Raw genomic sequence first — 18,498 nt, 5'->3', positions numbered from 1 at the left:
GGGGGGAGTTGGGGGGGGGGGGGGGGTTGGGGGGGGAGGGGGGGAGTTGGGGGGGGGGGGGAGTGGGGGGGTGGGGGGGGGGGAGTTGGGGGGGGGGGAGGGGGGGAGTTGGGGGGGGGGGGGGAGGGGTTGGGGGGGGGGGGGGAGTTGGGGGGGGGAGGGGGGAGGTTGGGGGGGGGGAGGGGGGAGTTGGGGGGGGGAGGGGGGAAGTTGGGGGGGGGGGGGGAGTGGGGGGGGGGGGGGAGTTGGGGGGGGGGAGGGGGGAGTTGGGGGGGGGGGGGGAGTTGGGGGGGGGGAGGGGGGGGTGGGGGGGGGGTTGGGGGGGGGGGGGGGTTGGGGGGGGGGGGGGGGGAGGGGGGGAGTTGGGGGGGGGAGGGGGGGAGTTGGGGGGGGGGGGAGGGGGGGAGTTGGGGGGGGGGTGGGGGGTGTGGGGGGGGGGGGGGGAGTTGGGGGGGGGGGGGGGAGTTGGGGGGGGGGGGGGGGGAGTTGGGGGGGGGGTGGGGGGAGTGGGGGGGGAGGGGGGGGTGGGGGGTGGGGTTGGGGGGGGGGGGTTGGGGGGGGAGGGGGGGGAGTTGGGGGGGGAGGGGGGGGGTTGGGGGGGGAGGGGGGGTGGGGGGGAGGGGGGGTTGGGGGGGGGGGGGGGAGTTGGGGGGGGAGGGGGGGTTGGGGGGGGAGGTTGGGGGGAGGGGGGGGGGGGTTGGGGGGGAGGGGGAGGGGGGGAGTTGGGGGGGGGAGGTTGGGGGGGGGGGGAGGGGGGGGGAGGGGGGGGGGGAGTTGGGGGGGGTGGGGGGAGGGGGGGGTTGGGGGGGGGGTTGGGGGGGGGGGGGAGGGGGAGGGGGGGAGGGGCCTGACTCTGTCTCTCTCCAGTCTGGGTCTGAGGGTCTCTGAGTTCTGGGGGCGGAACCTATCCGCGGGGCACCGAGCGGCGGCCGGAGGAGCGGAGTCGGCGGACGGAAGCACTGTAGGGATCGGAAGTGATTGTGGGAACCGGGAGCGTGCAAATGGCGCGACTGAGTGTGTAAATGTGAGTGTGTAAATGGGAGTGTGAGTGTGCAAACGCGTGTGTGACACTGTTCACTGAACGGCAGACGAGTCCCATTTGGAAGTGTGTCACCCGCTGATCAGCCCCCCGGCTCCCCTCTCCCCCAGACAACAACAACTTACATTCATGTAGCACCTCTCAGCCAGGCTGCCTCACACCAATGGAACTCCAATAAACCCTGCTCACAGGGGGAGACATTTGGGGCAAGTGACTGAGAGGGTGGGTGGGTTGTTGGGGTTGGGGGGTTTGGGGGGGGGGGAGGGGGAGAGAGGGCGTTGGGGGAGGGGAGAGAGAGGGCGTTGGGGGGGGGTGAGGGGAGAGAGAGGGTGTTGGGGGTGGGGGAGGGGAGAGAGAGGGCGTTGGGGTGAGGGAGAGAGAGGGTGTTGGGGGTGGGGGAGGGGAGAGAGAGGGCGTTGGGGTGAGGGGGAGAGAGAGGGTGTTGGGGGTGGGGGAGGGGAGAGAGAGGGTGTTGGGGGTGGGGAGAGAGAGGGTGTTGGGGGTGGGGGAGGGGAGAGAGAGGGTGTTGGGGGTGGGGGAGGGGAGAGAGAGGGCGTTGGGGGGAGGGGAGAGAGAGGGGGTTGGGGGGGGGGTGAGGGGAGAGGGGGTGGGGGGGGGGAGAGAGAGGGTGTTGGGGGTGGGGGAGGGGAGAGAGAGGGCGTTGGGGGGAGGGGAGAGAGAGGGCGTTGGGGGGGGTGAGGGGAGAGAGAGGGTGTTGGGGGTGGGGGAGGGGAGAGAGAGGGCGTTGGGGTGAGGGGAGAGAGAGGGTGTTGGGGGTGGGGGAGGGGAGAGAGAGGGTGTTGGGGGTGGGGGAGGGGAGAGAGAGGGTGTTGGGGGTGGGGGAGGGGAGAGAGAGGGTGTTGGGGGTGGGGGAGGGGAGAGAGAGGGTGTTGGGGGTGGGGGAGGGGAGAGAGAGGGTGTTGGGGGTGGGGGAGGGGAGAGAGAGGGTGTTGGGGTGTGGGGGGAGGGGAGAGAGAGGGTGTTGGGGGTGGGGGAGGGGAGAGAGAGGGCGTTGGGGGGAGGGGAGAGAGAGGGCGTTGGGGGGAGGGGAGAGAGAGGGCGTTGGGGGGAAGGGGAGAGAGGGCGTTGGGGGGGAGGGGAGAGAGAGGGCGTTGGGGGGGAGGGGAGAGAGAGGGCGTTGGGGGGGGTGAGGGGAGAGAGAGGGCGGGGGGGGTGAGGGAGAGAGAGGGCGTTGGGGGGGTGAGGGGAGAGAGAGGGTGTTGAGGGTGGGGGAGGGGAGAGAGAGGGTGTTGGGGGTGGGGGAGGGGAGAGAGGGGTGTTGGGGTGGGGGAGGGGAGAGAGAGGGTGTTGGGGGTGGGGGAGGGGAGAGAGAGGGTGTTTGGGGTGGGGGAGGGGAGAGAGAGGGTGTTGGGGGAGGGGAGAGAGAGGGCGTGGGGGGAGGGGAGAGAGAGGGTGGTGGGGGAGGGGAGAGAGAGGGGGAGGGGAGAGAGGGGTTGGGGTGAGGGGAGAGAGGGCGTTGGGGTGAGGGGAGAGAGAGGGTGTTGGGGGTGGGGGAGGGGAGAGAGAGGGCGGTTGGGGGGAGGGGAGAGAGAGGGTTTGGGGGTGGGGGAGGGGAGAGCGAGGGTGTTGGGGGTGGGGGAGGGGAGAGAGAGGGCGTTGGGGGGGAGGGGAGCGAGAGGGCGTTGGGGGTGGGGGGAGGGCGAGGGTGAGAGGGTGGTTGGGGGTGGGGGAGGGGGAGAGAGAGGGGTGTTGGGGGTGGGGGAGGGGAGAGAGAGGGTGTTGGGGGTGTGGGAGGGGAGAGGAGAGGGTGTTGGGGGAGGGGGAGAGAGAGGGGTGGGGGTGGGGGAGGGGAGAGAGGGGTGGGGTGGGAGGGGAGAGAGGGTGTGGGGTGGGGGAGGGGGAGAGAGGGTGTTGGGGGTGGGGGGGGTGAGTGAGGGTGTGGGGTGGGGGAGGGGAGAGAGAGGGTGTTGGGGGTGGGGGAGGGGAGAGAGAGGGTGTTTGGGGTGGGGGAGGGGAGAGAGGGGTTGGGGGAGGGGGAGAGAGGGGTGGGGGGAGGGGTGAGAGGGTGGTGGGGGAGGGGAGAGAGAGGGGGAGTGGGAGAGGGGCGTGGGGTGAGGGGAGAGAGGGCGTGGGGTGGGGGAGAGAGAGGGTGTTGGGGTGGGGGAGGGGAGAGGGGCGTTGGGGTGAGGGGAGGAGAGGGTGTTGGGGGTGGGGGAGGGAGGAGAGAGAGGGTGTTGGGGGTGGGGGGAGGGGGAGAGAGGGGCGTTGGGGGGGAGGGGAGAGGGGTTGGGGGTGGGGGAGGGGAGAGAGAGGGTGTTGGGGGTGGGGGGGGGAGAGGGGTGGTGGGGGGTGGGGGAGGGGAGGAGAGGGGGTTGGGGCGTGGGGAGGGGAGAGAGAGGGTGTTGGGGGAGGGGGGAGAGAGGGCGTTGGGGGTGGGGAGGGGAGAGAGGGGCGTTGGGGGGAGGGGGAGAGAGGGGCGTTGGGGGAGGGGAGAGTGGGCGTTGGGGGAGGGGAGAGGGGTTGGGGGCGAGGGGAGAGAGGGCGTTGGGCGAGGGGTGGGGGCGTGAGGGGTTAGGGGGCGGGGGAGAGGGGAGAGAGGGGGTTTTGGGGGGAGGGAGAGGGGTTCGGGGGAGTGGGGAGGAGGGCGTTGGGGGGAGGGGTGAGAGAGGGCGCTGGGGGGAGGGGAGAGAGGGCGTTGGGGAGGGGGAGGCGGAAAGGGCGTTGGGGGAGGGGAGAGAGAGGGCATTGAGGGGGAGGGGGGAGACAGAGGGTGTTGGGGGGGAGGGGAGAGAGGGCATGTTGGGGGAGGGGAGAAAGGGCGTGGGGGGGGTGTTTCAGACTGGGGTCTCTTCAGAGGGTAGTGGCGGCTGACATCGAGGGTTTCAGTAGCAGATGAGTGGGGGGGGTTGGGGGGGCACAGTCAAGCAATGTGAGGGCGTTAGTGCACGTTAGCAGAATCATAATTATTAGTGCCACAAGTAGGCTTACATTAACGCTGCAATTAAGTTATAGTGAAAAGCCCCTAGTCCCCACATTCCGGCGCCTGTTCGGGTACACAGGGAGAATTCAGAATGTCCAATTCACCGAACAGCACGTCTTTCGGGACTTGTGGGAGGAAACCGGAGCATCCGGAGGAAACCCACGCAGACACGGGGAGAACGTACAGACTCCGCACAGACAGTGACCCAAGCCGGGAATCGAACCCGGGACCGTGGCGCTGTGAAGCAACAGTGCTAACCACTGTGTTACCCTCATCGGGGGGGCATAGACTTTCACATAATCTGGGGAAAGATTAGAAGGGATTCAAGGGGTAAAATAATTGAATCTGCACTTGAGATACTGTAACCTACATGGCTATGGACCAAAAAGGTGGAGGACACCATCAGGTCCAGAGGTTGGACATTTTCCCAGCTGAGCTAGTCAGAGGAACCAATGGCCAGTCACAGGCACAGCGGGAGATTTAAGCCCTCACAAAGCAACAGCGAGGGTATGGCTGTGAGCTGATGAAAATTATGTTCAGATATAAACAACAGAGCAGCAGATCAGAGATAGCCGCTGGGTCTTACTGTGTAATCCAGTGTTAAAGTGTCATTTTGAGGTTCAGAAGTCCCAAGAATTTGGAGGCCATGTGCGAGAGAAGATCCAAATCTTTTCCAGAGCTCAGAGTGGGCACCGTCGAATGTATCTCCATACATTCAGTGTCACAGAGTCATCCAGTCCAGAAGAGGCCCATTGGGTCCGCACTGAAAAACCACACTAAATCTACACTAAAACCAAACTAAATCTACACGGATCCCACTTCCCAGCAATTGGCCCAGAGCCCTGAATGTTCTGACACTTCAAGTGCTCGTCCGCGCACCTTTTAGAGGTTGTCAGGTTTTCTGCCTCTCCTACCCTCCAGGCCACGCATTCCAGACTCTCACCGCCCTCTAGGTTTCCTCAAATACCCTCTAAACCTCCCACCCCTCACTTTAAAATTATGCCCTCTCATTATTGACCCTTCAACTAAAGGGAACAGCTGCTCCCTATCCACCCTGCCCATGCCCCTCATAATCGTATCCACCTCAATCAGGTCCCCTCTCCGCCTTCTCTGCTCCAAAGAAAACAACCTCCGCCTATCCAGCCTCTCTTCAAAGCTCAAACACTCCATTCCAGGCAACATCCTGGTGAATCTCCTCTGCACCCCCTCCAGTACAATCACATCCTTCCTAAAATGTGGCGACCAGAATTGCACACAGTGCTCCAGCTGTGGCCTCACCGAAGTTTTGTACTGTGTATCTGCCCCCCTTTTGCCATATCCTCAGTGTATCTGTCCCCTCTTTCTCTATATCCTCAGTGAATCTATCCGCTCTCTCTTTTTCCTCAATGTCTCTGCCTCTCTTTCCCTATATCATCCGTGTATCTGCCCCACTATCTCCATACCCTCAGTGTATCTGCCCTATTCTAGTTTCGACATGAGTGTATCTGTCCCCGATATAAAGTTCTTCCTTTGTATTCTGTACCCTTCCACCATTCTCGATGCCTTGACTCACTGCGAAACACAGTGTCCATTGGCTCCTGGTGAAGAGACCATAAGACACAGGAGCAGAATTAGGCCGCTCGGCCCATCGAGTCTGCTCCGCCACTCAATCATGGCTGATATTTTTTCTCAACCCCATTTTCCTGCCTTCTCCCCATAATCCTTGATCCCCTTATATGGTACTTAAGTCAAAGGCTGGGGATTATTCGCAGGCAGTAATCAACATGTAATTTGGGCTGGTTTAGCTCAGTGGACTAGACAGCTGGTTTGTGATGCAGAACAAGGCCAGCAGCGCGGGTTCAATTCCCGTACCAGCTGAGAATTCTGAATTCTCCCTGTGTACCCGAACAGGCGCCGGAATGTGGCGACTTGGGGCTTTTCACAGTAACTTCATACTTGTGACAATAAAAGGATATTATTATTAATTGATGTGAGTGATCAGTAGCTATTTCCAGTATCGTACATGCACAGGGGTAATTCCTATATAATACAGACTTTTATGCTCACAGCTGGGTTACGTTGTAGCTGAGTGTTTGCTGTTGTATTCTCTTGTGCAGATCTCGCCGCCTACATCATGTACCACAGGCACTGGTGAATTGGTAAAAAGATGTCGTTGTCGGACTTTGTTTTGACCCTGAAGGACAACCCCTACTTTGGGGCGGGTTTTGGGCTGGTTGGGGTGGGCACAGCGCTGGCGCTTGCTCGCAAGGGGGCACAGTTTGGGATGGTCGCTTTCAGGAGGCATTGTATGATCACGCTGGAGGTGACGAGTCGAGACAAGAGCTACCACTGGCTGCTCAACTGGATCACACACCAGGCGAAACGGACGCAGCACCTCAGTGTCGAGACATCCTACGTCCAGCACGAAAGTGGCAGGATCAGCACCACCTTCTCCTTTGTTCCCAGTCCAGGAAACCACTTCATCTGGTGAGTATGGCAATCGAGCCCTCAGATCTCTGGTCGAAAGGCCGCCATCAGTCTGAGTCCTATAGGCAGCGGCTGCCAGCCATGTCAGCCCGTGTTCATGAGCACCGACGCCCACAGCAGCACAGGATGGCCAGGGTGCTAAACAGTGCTTGTCGAAGTATAGCAGTAGGCCATTGGGACCCTCCAGCCTGTTCTGCCAGTGAATATGATCAAGCCTGCCTTCCCACACTAGCCCCAGATCCCATCATTCCCTCAGTTGATTTTACACGCACGGACACTTCTTTGCCTTGAGGAATAGTGGGGAAGTGGGGCAAGGATTCCCGAGCTATCAGCCCATTCAACCACGTTATCAACGCCCTTTTCGTGGGCAACCAATCCTCATGTTGGGCTCGAACCCAGAGCTTGTGGTCCGGCGGTAAGGGCACTACCTCAGCGGAACGGGCACCACCCCCAGCGGTACGGGCACCACCCCCAGCGGCAAGGGCACCACCCCCAGCGGTACGGGCACCACCCCCAGCGGTACGGGCACCACCCCCAGCGGCAAGGGCACCACCCCCAGCGGTACGGGCACCACCCCCAGCGGTACGGGCACCACCCCCAGCGGTACGGGCACCACCCCCAGCGGTACGGGCACCACCCCCAGCGGCACGGACACCACCCCCAGCGGTACGGGCACCACCCCCAGCGGTACGGGCACCACCCCTAGCGGTACGGGCACCATCCCCAGCGGCACGGACACCACCCCCAGCGGCACGGACACCACCCCCAGCGGCACGGACACCATCCCCAGCGGCACGGACACCACCCCCAGCGGTACGGACACCATCCCCAGCGGTACGGGCACCATCCCCAGCGGTACGGGCACCATCCCAGCGGTACGGGCACCACCCCCAGCGGTACGGGCACCCCCCCCAGCGGTACGGTCACCACCCCCAGCGGTACGGACACCACCCCCAGCGGTACGGGCACCATCCCCAGCGGTACGGGCACCACCCCCAGCGGTACGGGCACCCCCCCCAGCGGTACGGGCACCACCCCCAGCGGTACGGGCAGCACCCCCAGCGGTACGGGCACCCCCCCCAGCGGTACGGGCACCCCCCCCAGCGGTACGGACACCACCCCCAGCGGTACGGGCACCACCCCCAGCGGTACGGACACCACCCCCAGCGGTACGGGCACCACCCCCAGCGGTACGGTCACCACCCCCAGCGGTACGGGCACCATCCCCAGCGGTACGGACACCACCCCCAGCGGTACGGGCACCACCCCCAGCGGTACGGACACCACCCCCAGCGGTACGGGCACCACCCCCAGCGGTACGGGCACCACCCCCAGCGGTACGGGCACCACCCCCAGCGGTACGGGCACCCCCCCCAGCGGTACGGACACCACCCCCAGCGGTAAGGGCACCACCCCCAGCGGTACAGGCACCACCCCCAGCGGTACGGACACCACCCCCAGCGGTACGGGCACCACCCCCAGCGGTACGGGCACCACCCCCAGCGGTACGGGAACCACCCCCAGCGGTACGGGCACCACCCCCAGCGGTACGGGCACCCCTCCCAGCGGTACGGGAACCACCCCCAGCGGTACGGGCACCACCCCCAGCGGTACGGACACCATCCCCAGCGGTACGGACACCATCCCCAGCGGTACGGGCACCACCCCCAGCGGTACGGACACCACCCCCAGCGGTACGGGCACCACCCCCAGCGGTACGGACACCACCCCCAGCGGTACGGACACCACCCCCAGCGGCAAGGGCACCACCCCCAGCGGTACGGACACCACCCCCAGCGGTACGGACACCACCCCCAGCGGTACGGACACCACCCCCAGCGGCAAGGGCACCACCCCCAGCGGCAAGGGCACCACCCCCAGCGGTACGGACACCACCCCCAGCGGCAAGGGCACCACCCCCAGTGGTACGGGCACCACCCCCAGCGGCAAGGGCACCACCCCCAGCGGTACGGACACCATCCCCAGCGGTACGGGCACCACCCCCAGCGGTACGGGCACCACCCCCAGCGGTACGGACACCACCCCCAGCGGTACGGGCACCACCCCCAGCGGTACGGGCACCACCCCCAGCGGTACGGGCACCACCCCCAGCGGTACGGGCACCACCCCCAGCGGTACGGGCACCACCCCCAGCGGTATGGGCACCCCCCCAGCGGTAAGGGCACCACCCCCAGCGGTACGGGCACCACCCCCAGCGGTACGGGCACCACCCCCAGCGGTACGGGCACCACCCCCAGCGGTACGGGCACCCCCCCCAGCGGTACGGGCACCACCCCCAGCGGTACGGGCACCACCCCCAGCGGTAAGGGCAACATCCCCAGCGGTACTGGCACCACCCCCAGCGGTACGGGCACCACCCCCAGCGGTACGGGCACCACCCCCAGCGGTACGGGCACCATCCCCAGCGGTACGGACACCACCCCCAGCGGTACGGGCACCACCCCCAGCGGTACGGGCACCACCCCCAGCGGTACGGTCACCACCCCCAGCGGTACGGACACCACCCCCAGCGGTACGGGCACCATCCCCAGCGGTACGGGCACCACCCCCAGCGGTAAGGGCACCATCCCCAGCGGTACGGGCACCACCCCCAGCGGTACGGACACCACCCCCAGCGGTACGGGCACCACCCCCAGCGGCACGGACACCATCCCCAGCGGCACGGGCACCACCCCCAGCGGTACGGGCACCACCCCCAGCGGTACGGACACCACCCCCAGCGGTACGGACACCACCCCCAGCGGTACGGACACCACCCCCAGCGGAAGGGGACCACCCCCAGCGGCACGGACACCACCCCTAGCGGTACGGACACCATCCCCAGCGGTACGGGCACCCCCCCCAGCGGTACGGACACCACCCCCAGCGGTACGGACACCACCCCCAGCGGTACGGGCACCACCCCCAGCGGTACGGGCACCACCCCCAGCGGTACGGGCACCACCCCCAGCGGTACGGACACCACCCCCAGCGGTACGGGCACCACCCCCAGCGGTAAGGGCACCACCCCCAGCGGTAAGGGCACCACCCCCAGCGGTACGGGCACCACCCCCAGCGGTACGGGCACCACCCCCAGCGGTACGGGCACCACCCCCAGCGGTACGGACACCACCCCCAGCGGTACGGGCACCACCCCCAGCGGTACGGACACCACCCCCAGCGGTACGGACACCACCCCCAGCGGAAGGGGACCACCCCCAGCGGCACGGACACCACCCCCAGCGGTACGGACACCACCCCCAGCGGTACGGACACCACCCCCAGCGGTACGGGCACCACCCCCAGCGGTACGGGCACCACCCCCAGCGGTACGGACACCACCCCCAGCGGAAGGGGACCACCCCCAGCGGCACGGACACCACCCCCAGCGGTACGGACACCATCCCCAGCGGTACGGACACCCCCCCCAGCAGTACGGACACCACCCCCAGCGGTACGGACACCACCCCCAGCGGTACGGGCACCACCCCCAGCGGTACGGACACCACCCCCAGCGGTACGGGCACCACCCCCAGCGGTAAGGGCACCACCCCCAGCGGTACGGGCACCACCCCCAGCGGTACGGGCACCACCCCCAGCGGTACGGGCACCACCCCCAGCGGTACGGGCACCACCCCCAGCGGTACGGGCACCACCCCCAGCGGTACGGACACCACCCCCAGCGGTAAGGGCACCACCCCCAGCGGTAAGGGCAGCTGCTTTTATTCCCAAAGCAGCAATGAAACCCAGTCTAAATATACTCCAGAACTGAACATCCATAGCTCTCTGGGATAGAGAAATCCAAAGATTCATAATGATTATTAGTTCCACTGTATCTAACCCTGTGCTTTACCGACATAGAAACATCAAAAATAGAAGCAGGAGGAGGCCATTCACCCCTTCTAGCCTGCTCCACCATTCATTATTATCATTAATGGTCTCAAATCCACCTTTCCACCTGTTTCCCATATCCCTTTAACCCGTTTCTTTATCAGATATATGTCTATCTCCTTGATCCGGACTCCACCGCACTATGGGGCAGCGAGTTCCACAGATTCACCACCCTCTGCGAGAAGTAGTTCCTCCTCATCTCAGTTTTAAATCTACTGTCTCTCAACCTCTATCCGTGACCTCTCGTTCTGGATGAAATGAAAAATGAAATAAAAATTGTTTATTGTCACGAGTAGGCTTCAATGAAGTTACTGTGAAAAGCCCCTAGTCGCCACATTCCGGCGCCTGTTCGGGGAGGCTGGTACGGGAATTGAACCGTGCTGCTGGCTGCCTTGCTCTGCTTTCAAAGCCAGCAATTTAGCCCAGTGAGCTAAACCACAAGGGGGGAACATTTGGTCTACATTTACTTTCTCAATTCCTTTTAGTATTTTATACACCTCGATCAGATCCCCTCTCATTCTTCTAAACTCCAGCGAGTAGAAGTCCAAACTGTTTAATCTCTCCCCATGCGTCAACCCTTTCATCCCCGGAATCAATCTGGTGACCCTCCTCTGAACTGCCTCCAATGTCACCACACCCTTCCTCAAATCAGGAGTCCAAAACTGGACCCAGTACTCCAGATGTGGTCTCACCAACACCCTATACAATTGCAACAACACTTCTCTACCTTTATACTCCAATCCTTTTGTAATAAACGCTAACATTCCATTTGCCTTTTTAATTACAGGCTGTACCTGCATACCGACTTTCTGTGATTCATGACCAAAGACCCCAGAATCCCTCTGCCCAGATGCATCTTGAATCTGTTTTCCATTAAGATAATAATTTGCCTTTCTCCTTTTTTCCACCAAAATGGATAACCTCACACTTATCCACATTAAACTCCATCTGCCAACTCTTGGCCCAATCTCCTAGCCTATCTCTATCAGTCTGGAAAATCTATGGGCAGGATTCTCCGATAATGGGGCTATGTCCCCCACGCCGGCGTGAAAAGCGGCACCAACCACTCCGGCGTCAACAGTCCCCGATAATGGGGAATGCTCCCCTTCCTAGGGGGGTAGGTTGGCGCCTGAGTGTTCTCCGCAGCTCTAGCCGGCGCGGAACGGCCCGCGGAGTTCGCGCACGCGCGGAACGGCCGGCGTATTTCCGCGCATACGCGGGGGTTCCCTTCTCCGCGCCGGCCCCCCGGGCAATATGGCGGAGCCCTATAGGGGCCCGGCGCGGAGTAAAATAGGCCCCCACGGGACCAGCCCGCCCACCGATTGGCAGGCCCCGATTGCGGGCCAGGCCACAGTGAGGGCCCCACCCCCCGAATCGGATCCCATCGGGGCCCGGAGAATCGCCGGCCTACATCTCTTCACTGCCTGCTTTCGAACTTATTTAGTATCATCTGCACAATGTTACACTGCCTGCAGATCATTTATATAGGACCACATCCACCGGTTCTCCCTGGTCAACTCTACTAGTTACATCTTCAAATAATTATTTTTTCAAAATAAATTTAGAGTACCCAAATTTCTCTTCCAATTAAGGGACAATTCAGCGTGGCCAGTTCACCTAGCCAGCACATCTTTGGGTTGTGGGGGCGAGACCCACGCAGACACGGCGAGTATGTGCAAACTCCACACGGACAGTGACCCAGAGCCGGAATCGAACCCGGGTCCTCGGCGCCGTGAGACAGCAGTGCTAACCACTGCGTCACCGTGCCTCCCTATTCTTCAAAGCATGATTTCCCTTTCGTAAATCCATGCTGACTTTGTCTGATTATCCATATTCCAAATGCTGTGCTCTGAAATCGTTGATAGTGGACTCTAGCAACTTCCCTACTACCGACGTTAGGCTCTCTGGTCTATAGGTCCCTGTTTTCTCTCTCCCTCCCTTTTTGAATAGCGGGGTTACATTCTCTACCGTCCAATCTGTAGGAACAATTCCAGAGTCCAAAGAATTTTGGAAAATGACCACCAATGCATCTACTATTTCTAGGGCCACTTCCTCAAGAACTCCGGGATGAAGATTATCAGGCCCTGGAGATTTATCCATTTATTTCCCCAAAACCATTTCTTTCCTAATACTAATTTCCTTCAGCTCCTCACTGAAACTTGTATTTCTTAGAACTTCCGGTACATTATTCATGTCTTCCTTTGTGAAGACAGAAGCAGAGTATGAATTTAGTTCCTCAGCCATTTCTTTGTTTCCTGTTATGAATTTTCCCATTTCTGACTGTAAGGGGCCGACATTAGTTTTTATCAGTATTTTTCTCTTTACACACCCATAGAAACTTTTCCAGTCAGTTTTCATGTTCCCGCTAGCTTACTTTCATATTGTATTTTCCCCTTCTTAATCAAGGACTGGAGAATAACCAATGTTGTTCCTCTGTTGAAGAAGGGTAGCAAGGATAATCCCGGGAACGACAGGCCGGTGAGCCTTACGTCAGTGGTAGGGAAATTACTGGAAAGAATTCTTCGAGACAGGATCTACTCCCATTTGGAAGCAAATGGACGTATTAGTGAAAGGCAGCATGGTTTTGTGAAGGGGAGGTCGTGTCTCACTAACTTGATAGAGTTTTTCGAGGAGGTCACAGAGATGATTGATGCAGGTAGGGCAGTGGATGTTATCTATATGGACTTCAGTAAGGCCTTTGACAAGGTACCTCATGGTAGACTAGTACAAAAGGTGAAGTCACACGGGATCAGGGTGAGCTGGCAAGGTGGATACAGAACTGGCTAGGACATAGAAGGCAGAGAGTAGCAATGGAAGGATGCTTTTCTAATTGGAGGGCTGTGACCAGTGGTGTTCCACAGGGATCAGTGCTGGGACCTTTGCTCTTTGTAGTATATATAAATGATTTGGAGGAAAATGTAACTGGTCTGATTAGTAAGTTTGCAGACGACACAAAGGTTGGTGGAATTGCGGATAGCGATGAGGACTGTCAGAGGATACAGCAGGATTTAGATTGTTTGGAGACTTGGGCGGAGAGATGGCAGATGGAGTTTAATCCAGACAAATGTGAGGTAATGCATTTTGGAAGGTCTAATGCAGGTAGGGAATATACAGTGAATGGTAGAACCCTCAAGAGTATTGAAAGTCAAAGAGATCTGGGAGTACAGGTCCACAGGTCACTGAAAGGGGCAACACAGGTGGAGAAGGTAGTCAAGAAGGCATACGGCATGCTTGCCTTCATTGGCCGGGGCATTGAGTATAAGAATTGGCAAGTCATGTTACAGCTGTATAGAACCTTAGTTAGGTCACACTTGGAGTATAGTGTTCAATTCTGGTCGCCACACTACCAGAAGGATGTGGAGGCTTCAGAGAGGGTGCAGAAGAGATTTACCAGAATGTTGCCTGGTATGGAGGGCATTAGCTATGAGGAGCTGAATAAACTCGGTTTGTTCTCACTGGAATGAAGGAGGTTGAGGGACGACCTGATAGAGGTCTACAAAATTATGAGGGGCATAGACAGAGTGGATAGTCAGAGGCTTTTCCCCAGGGTAGAGGAGTCAATTACTAAGGGGCATAGGTTTAAGGTGAGAGGGGCAAGGTTTAGAGTTGATGTACGAGGCAAGTTTTTTACACAGAGGGTATTGGGTGCCTGGAACTCGCTGCCGGAGGAGGTGGTGGAAGCAGGGACGATAGTGACATTTAAGGGGTATCTTGACAAATACATAAATAGGATGGGAATAGAGGGATACGGACCCAGGAAGTGTAGGAGATTGTAGTTTAGTCGGGCAGCATGGTCGGCACGGGCTTGGAGGGCCGAAGGGCCTGTTCCTGTACTGTACATTTCTTTGTTCTTTGTTCTAATCCCTTGGTCCACCTTTGCTGAATTTTAAATTGTTCCCAATTCTCGGGGCTATTGCTTATATTGCTAATTTGTACGTCTCTTCTTTAAATCTCAAATTTACCAGTAATGAGTGTTTGATGGGGACAGTGTAGAGAGAGCTTTACTCTGTATCTAACCCCGCGCTGTACCTGTCCTGGGAGTGTTTGATGGGGACAGTGTAGAGGGAGCTTTACTCTGTATCTAACCCTGTGCTGTACCTGTCCTGGGAGTGTTTGATGGGGACAGTGTAGAGGGAGCTTTACTCTGTATCTAACCCCATGCTGTATCTGTCCTGGGAGTGTTTGATGGGGACAGTGTAGAGGGAGCTTTACTCTGTATCTAACCCCATGCTGTATCTGTCCTGGGAGTGTTTGATGGGGACAGTGTAGAGGGAGCTTTACTCTGTATCTAACCCCATGCTGTATCTGTCCTGGGAGTGTTTGATGGGGACAGTGTAGAGGGAGCTTTACTCTGTATCTAACCCCATGCTGTATCTGTCCTGGGAGTGTTTGATGGGGACAGTGTAGAGGGAGCTTTAGTCTGTATCTAACCCTGTGCTGTACCTGTCCTGGGAGTGTTTGATGGGGACAGTGTAGAGGGAGCTTTACTCTGTATCTAACCCCGCGCTGTACAAGTCCTACCCTTCACGAATCCGTGTTGACTCTCCCGGATTAAGCTGCATCTTTCCAAATGGTCATAAATCCTATCCTTCAGGACCTTTTCCATTATCTTCCCGACCACCAAAGTAAGACTAACTGGCCTATAATTACCAGGGTCATTCCTATTCCCTTTCTTGAACAGAGGAACAACATTCGCCACTCTCCAGTCCTCTGGCACTATCCCCGTGGACAGCGAGGACCCAAAGATCAAAGCCAAAGGCTCTGCAATCTCATCCCTTGCCTCCCAAAGAATCCTTGGGTATATCCCATCTTCCCCAGGGGACTTGTCGACCCTCAGGTTTTTCAAAATTGCTAATACATCCTTCCTCAGAACATCTACTTCCTCCAGCCTACCCGCCTGAATCACACTCTCATCCTCATAAACATGGCCCCTCTCCTTTGTGAACGCTGAACAAAGGTATCCCTTCAACACCTCTCCTATTTCTTATGACTCCATGCACAAGTTCCCACTACTGTCCTTGACCGGCCCTAACCTCACCCTGGTCATTCTTTTAGAGGGAGCTTTACTCTGTATCTAACCCCATGTTGTACCTGTCCTGGGAGTGTTTGATGGGGTCAGTGTAGAGGGAGCTTTACTCTGTATCTAACCCTGTGCTGTACCTGTCCTGGGAGTGTTTGATGGGGACAGTGTAGAGGGAGCTTTACTCTGTATCTAACCCCGTGCTGTACCTGTCCTGGGAGTGTTTGATGGGGACAGTGAAGAGGGAGCTTTACTCTGTATCTAACCCTGTGCTGTACCTGTCCTGGGAGTGTTTGATGGGGACAGTGTAGAGGGAGCTTTACTCTGTATCTAACCCCGTGCTGTACCTGTCCTGGGAGTGTTTGATGGGGACAGTGAAGAGGGAGCTTTACTCTTGTATCTAACCCTGTGCTGTACCTGTCCTGGGAGTGTTTGATGGGGACAGTGTAGAGTGAGCTTTACTTTGTATCTAACCCCGTGCTGTACCTGTCCTGGGAGTGTTTGATGGGGTCAGTGTAGAGGGAGCTTTACTCTGTATCTAACCCTGTGCTGTACCTGTCCTGGGAGTGTTTGATGGGGACAGTGTAGAGGGAGCTTTACTCTGTATCTAACCCCGTGCTGTCCCTGTCCTGGGAGTGTTTGATGTGGACAGTGTAGAGGGAGCTTTACTCTGTATCTAACCCCGTGCTGTACCTGTCCTGGGAGTGTTTGATGGGGACAGTGTTGAGGGAGCTTTACTCTGTATCTAACCCTGTGCTGTACCTGTCCTGGGAGTGTTTGATGGGGACAGTGCAGAGGGAGCTTTACTCTGTATCTAACGCCATGCTGTACCTGTCCTGGGAGTGTTTGATGGGGACAGTGTAGAAGGAGCTTTACGCTGTATCTAACCCCGTGCTGTACCTGTCCTGGGAGTGTTTGATGGGGACAGTGTAGAGGGAGCTTTACTCTGTATCTAACCCCGTGCTGTACCTGTCCTGGGAGTGTTTGATGGGGACCGTGTAGAGGGAGCTTTACGCTGTATCTAACCCCGTGCTGTACCTGTCCTGGGAGTGTTTGATGGGGACAGTGTAGAGGGAGCTTTACTCTGTATCTAACCCCGTGCTATACCTGTCCTGGGAGTGTTTGATGGGGACCGTGTAGAGGGAGCTTTACTCTGTATCTAATCCCGTGCTGTACCTGCCCTGGGAGTGTTTGATGGGGACGTCAGGGTGAAGCAGGGATCCTGTCCCTATGGCTGTAGACATCTTTCCACAGATTGGCTCCTATTGGAGATTCCGGTGCTGGGACTGCACTCTGTCTCGGTGTTTGGAAACAATGACTCAGAATTACGCAGCCTCACTGTTTTGGAAAGCCCGGTTATTCTGGATGTTCACAATGTGCCGCTATTTCCACAGGTACAACACCAAGTGGCTTCGGGTTGAGAGAAACCGGGAGAAGCAGATGATTGACCTGCAGACGGGCATCCCATGGGAGACGGTCATGCTGACCTCGCTGGGCAGCAACCGCCAGATCTTCTTTGATATTCTGAGTGAAGGTACAAGTTTCTTTTATAACGTTGCACGTTTCTGGCTTACTGTGAGTTTTTCTCCCCTCTTTTCCTGAAGGTCCCCGAGTTCCCCACCTGTCAGCAACTTACACCCCCGTGGGCACTGACCTATAGACTCACCATTGATTGCAGCGTATAAGTTGAACTTTGAAGCATCGTAAAGTCCTTCCAAGAACGGCGGTCGCCGCACACGGTGTTACGACACCCTGGGCTAGTGCACGGTCAATTACAGCCCCACAGGCCCCGGAACAAAGAACAAAGAAAAGTACAGCACAGGAACAGGCCTTTCGGCCCCCCACGCCTCTGCCGACCACGCTCCCGCTCGGGTCGGAACTTTGGACCTTTTTCCCCGATGGTCAGCACAGGCGTGGAGGGCCGAAGTACTAAAATCTTCTACACTTCCTGGGTCTGTATCCCTCTATTCCCATCCTATTCATGTATCTGTCCAGATGCAAGAGTTACAACACAAGTGAATTAACCAATAATTCTGAGTAATATTGTTATTATTGTCACAAGTAGGCTTACATTAACGCTGCAATGAAGTTACTGTGAAAAGCCCCTAGTCGCCACATTCTGGCACCTGTTCGGGTTCACTGAGGGAGAATTCAGAATGTCCAATTCACCCAACAGCACGTCTTTCGGGACATGTGGGAGGAAACCGGAGCACCCGGAGGAAACCCACGCAGACACGGAGAGAACGTGCAGACTCCACACAGACAGTGACCCAAGCCGGGAATCGAACCCGGGACCCTGGAGCTGTGAAGCAACAGTGCTAACCACTGTGCTGCCGTGCCAGCCATCGTTGGCCCCTTGGCTGCCCAATAATTCCAGTCACCAGGTTTGTAAGTTGAATCACAATTACTGATTATTTATAACCAGGACCATCATTGAAATATGCAGTAAATGCAACTGGTTAACGACCAGCTAATACCTATTACCCACTTTAACTGTCCCACCCTCGACCAACAAACAAAAGACAAACTCCAAAAGAGCACCCTACCTAGGCCCACTCCCTCGCCCTACCCCATAACCCACAATCCCGTAACAGCCTCCCCGAACAGGCACCGGAATGAGGCAAGGGAGAGAGGGGTGCTCCCCCCGACGATGTCACAGGCCACTATCTCATTGATCCTGAAACGGGATAAGGACCTGGAGCTATGCGGGTCCTACAGACTGATCTCCCTACTAAATGTAGATGTCAAACTGTTGGCTAATATCTTGTCCTCAAGAATTGACTGCGTCCCAGACGTGATTGGGGAGGGCCAGACGGGATTTGTTAAGGGGAGGCAGTTGGCGGCCAACATTAGAAGGTTGCTGAATGTGATCATGATGCCCCCAGAGGGTAGGGACGTGGAGGTAGTGGTCACAATGGCCGCAGAGAAGGCATTTGATCGGGTGGAATGGGAATATCTGTGGGAGGTGCTGGGGCGGTTTGGATTTGGGCGGGGCTTCAATAACTGGGTTAGGCTGCTGCGTCAGGCTCCTGTTGCGAGCGTACGGACAAACAGGTTGACTTCGGGCTATTTTAGGCTACACCGGGGGACGAGACAGGGATGCCCCCACTGTTGTTCGCACTGGCCATAGAGCCGCTGGCA

The 18,498-nt window shown here is 58.6% G+C and overlaps 1 protein-coding gene across 1 annotated transcript in view; it reads left to right on the top strand.

The window, feature by feature from the left end:
• The first annotated feature begins 884 nt into the window (after positions 1 to 884).
• The window catches only part of bcs1l (BC1 (ubiquinol-cytochrome c reductase) synthesis-like), a 43,577-nt gene continuing 25,963 nt past the window's right edge, over positions 885 to 18,498 (top strand). The window contains exons 1-3 of the mRNA XM_072468687.1: positions 885 to 1,024; positions 6,077 to 6,446; positions 16,752 to 16,891. Of these exons, the coding sequence (XP_072324788.1) occupies positions 6,127 to 6,446; positions 16,752 to 16,891 (460 nt within the window). The 5' untranslated portion in view covers positions 885 to 1,024; positions 6,077 to 6,126. The remainder of the gene's footprint in view (positions 1,025 to 6,076; positions 6,447 to 16,751; positions 16,892 to 18,498) is intronic.

Source organism: Scyliorhinus torazame, chromosome 2 (assembly GCF_047496885.1).
Source record: "Scyliorhinus torazame isolate Kashiwa2021f chromosome 2, sScyTor2.1, whole genome shotgun sequence".
NCBI classification, from domain to species: Eukaryota; Metazoa; Chordata; class Chondrichthyes; order Carcharhiniformes; family Scyliorhinidae; genus Scyliorhinus; species Scyliorhinus torazame.
The sequence above is the reverse complement of the archived record's forward strand: the minus strand, read 5'-3'. Positions and strand labels throughout refer to the sequence as shown.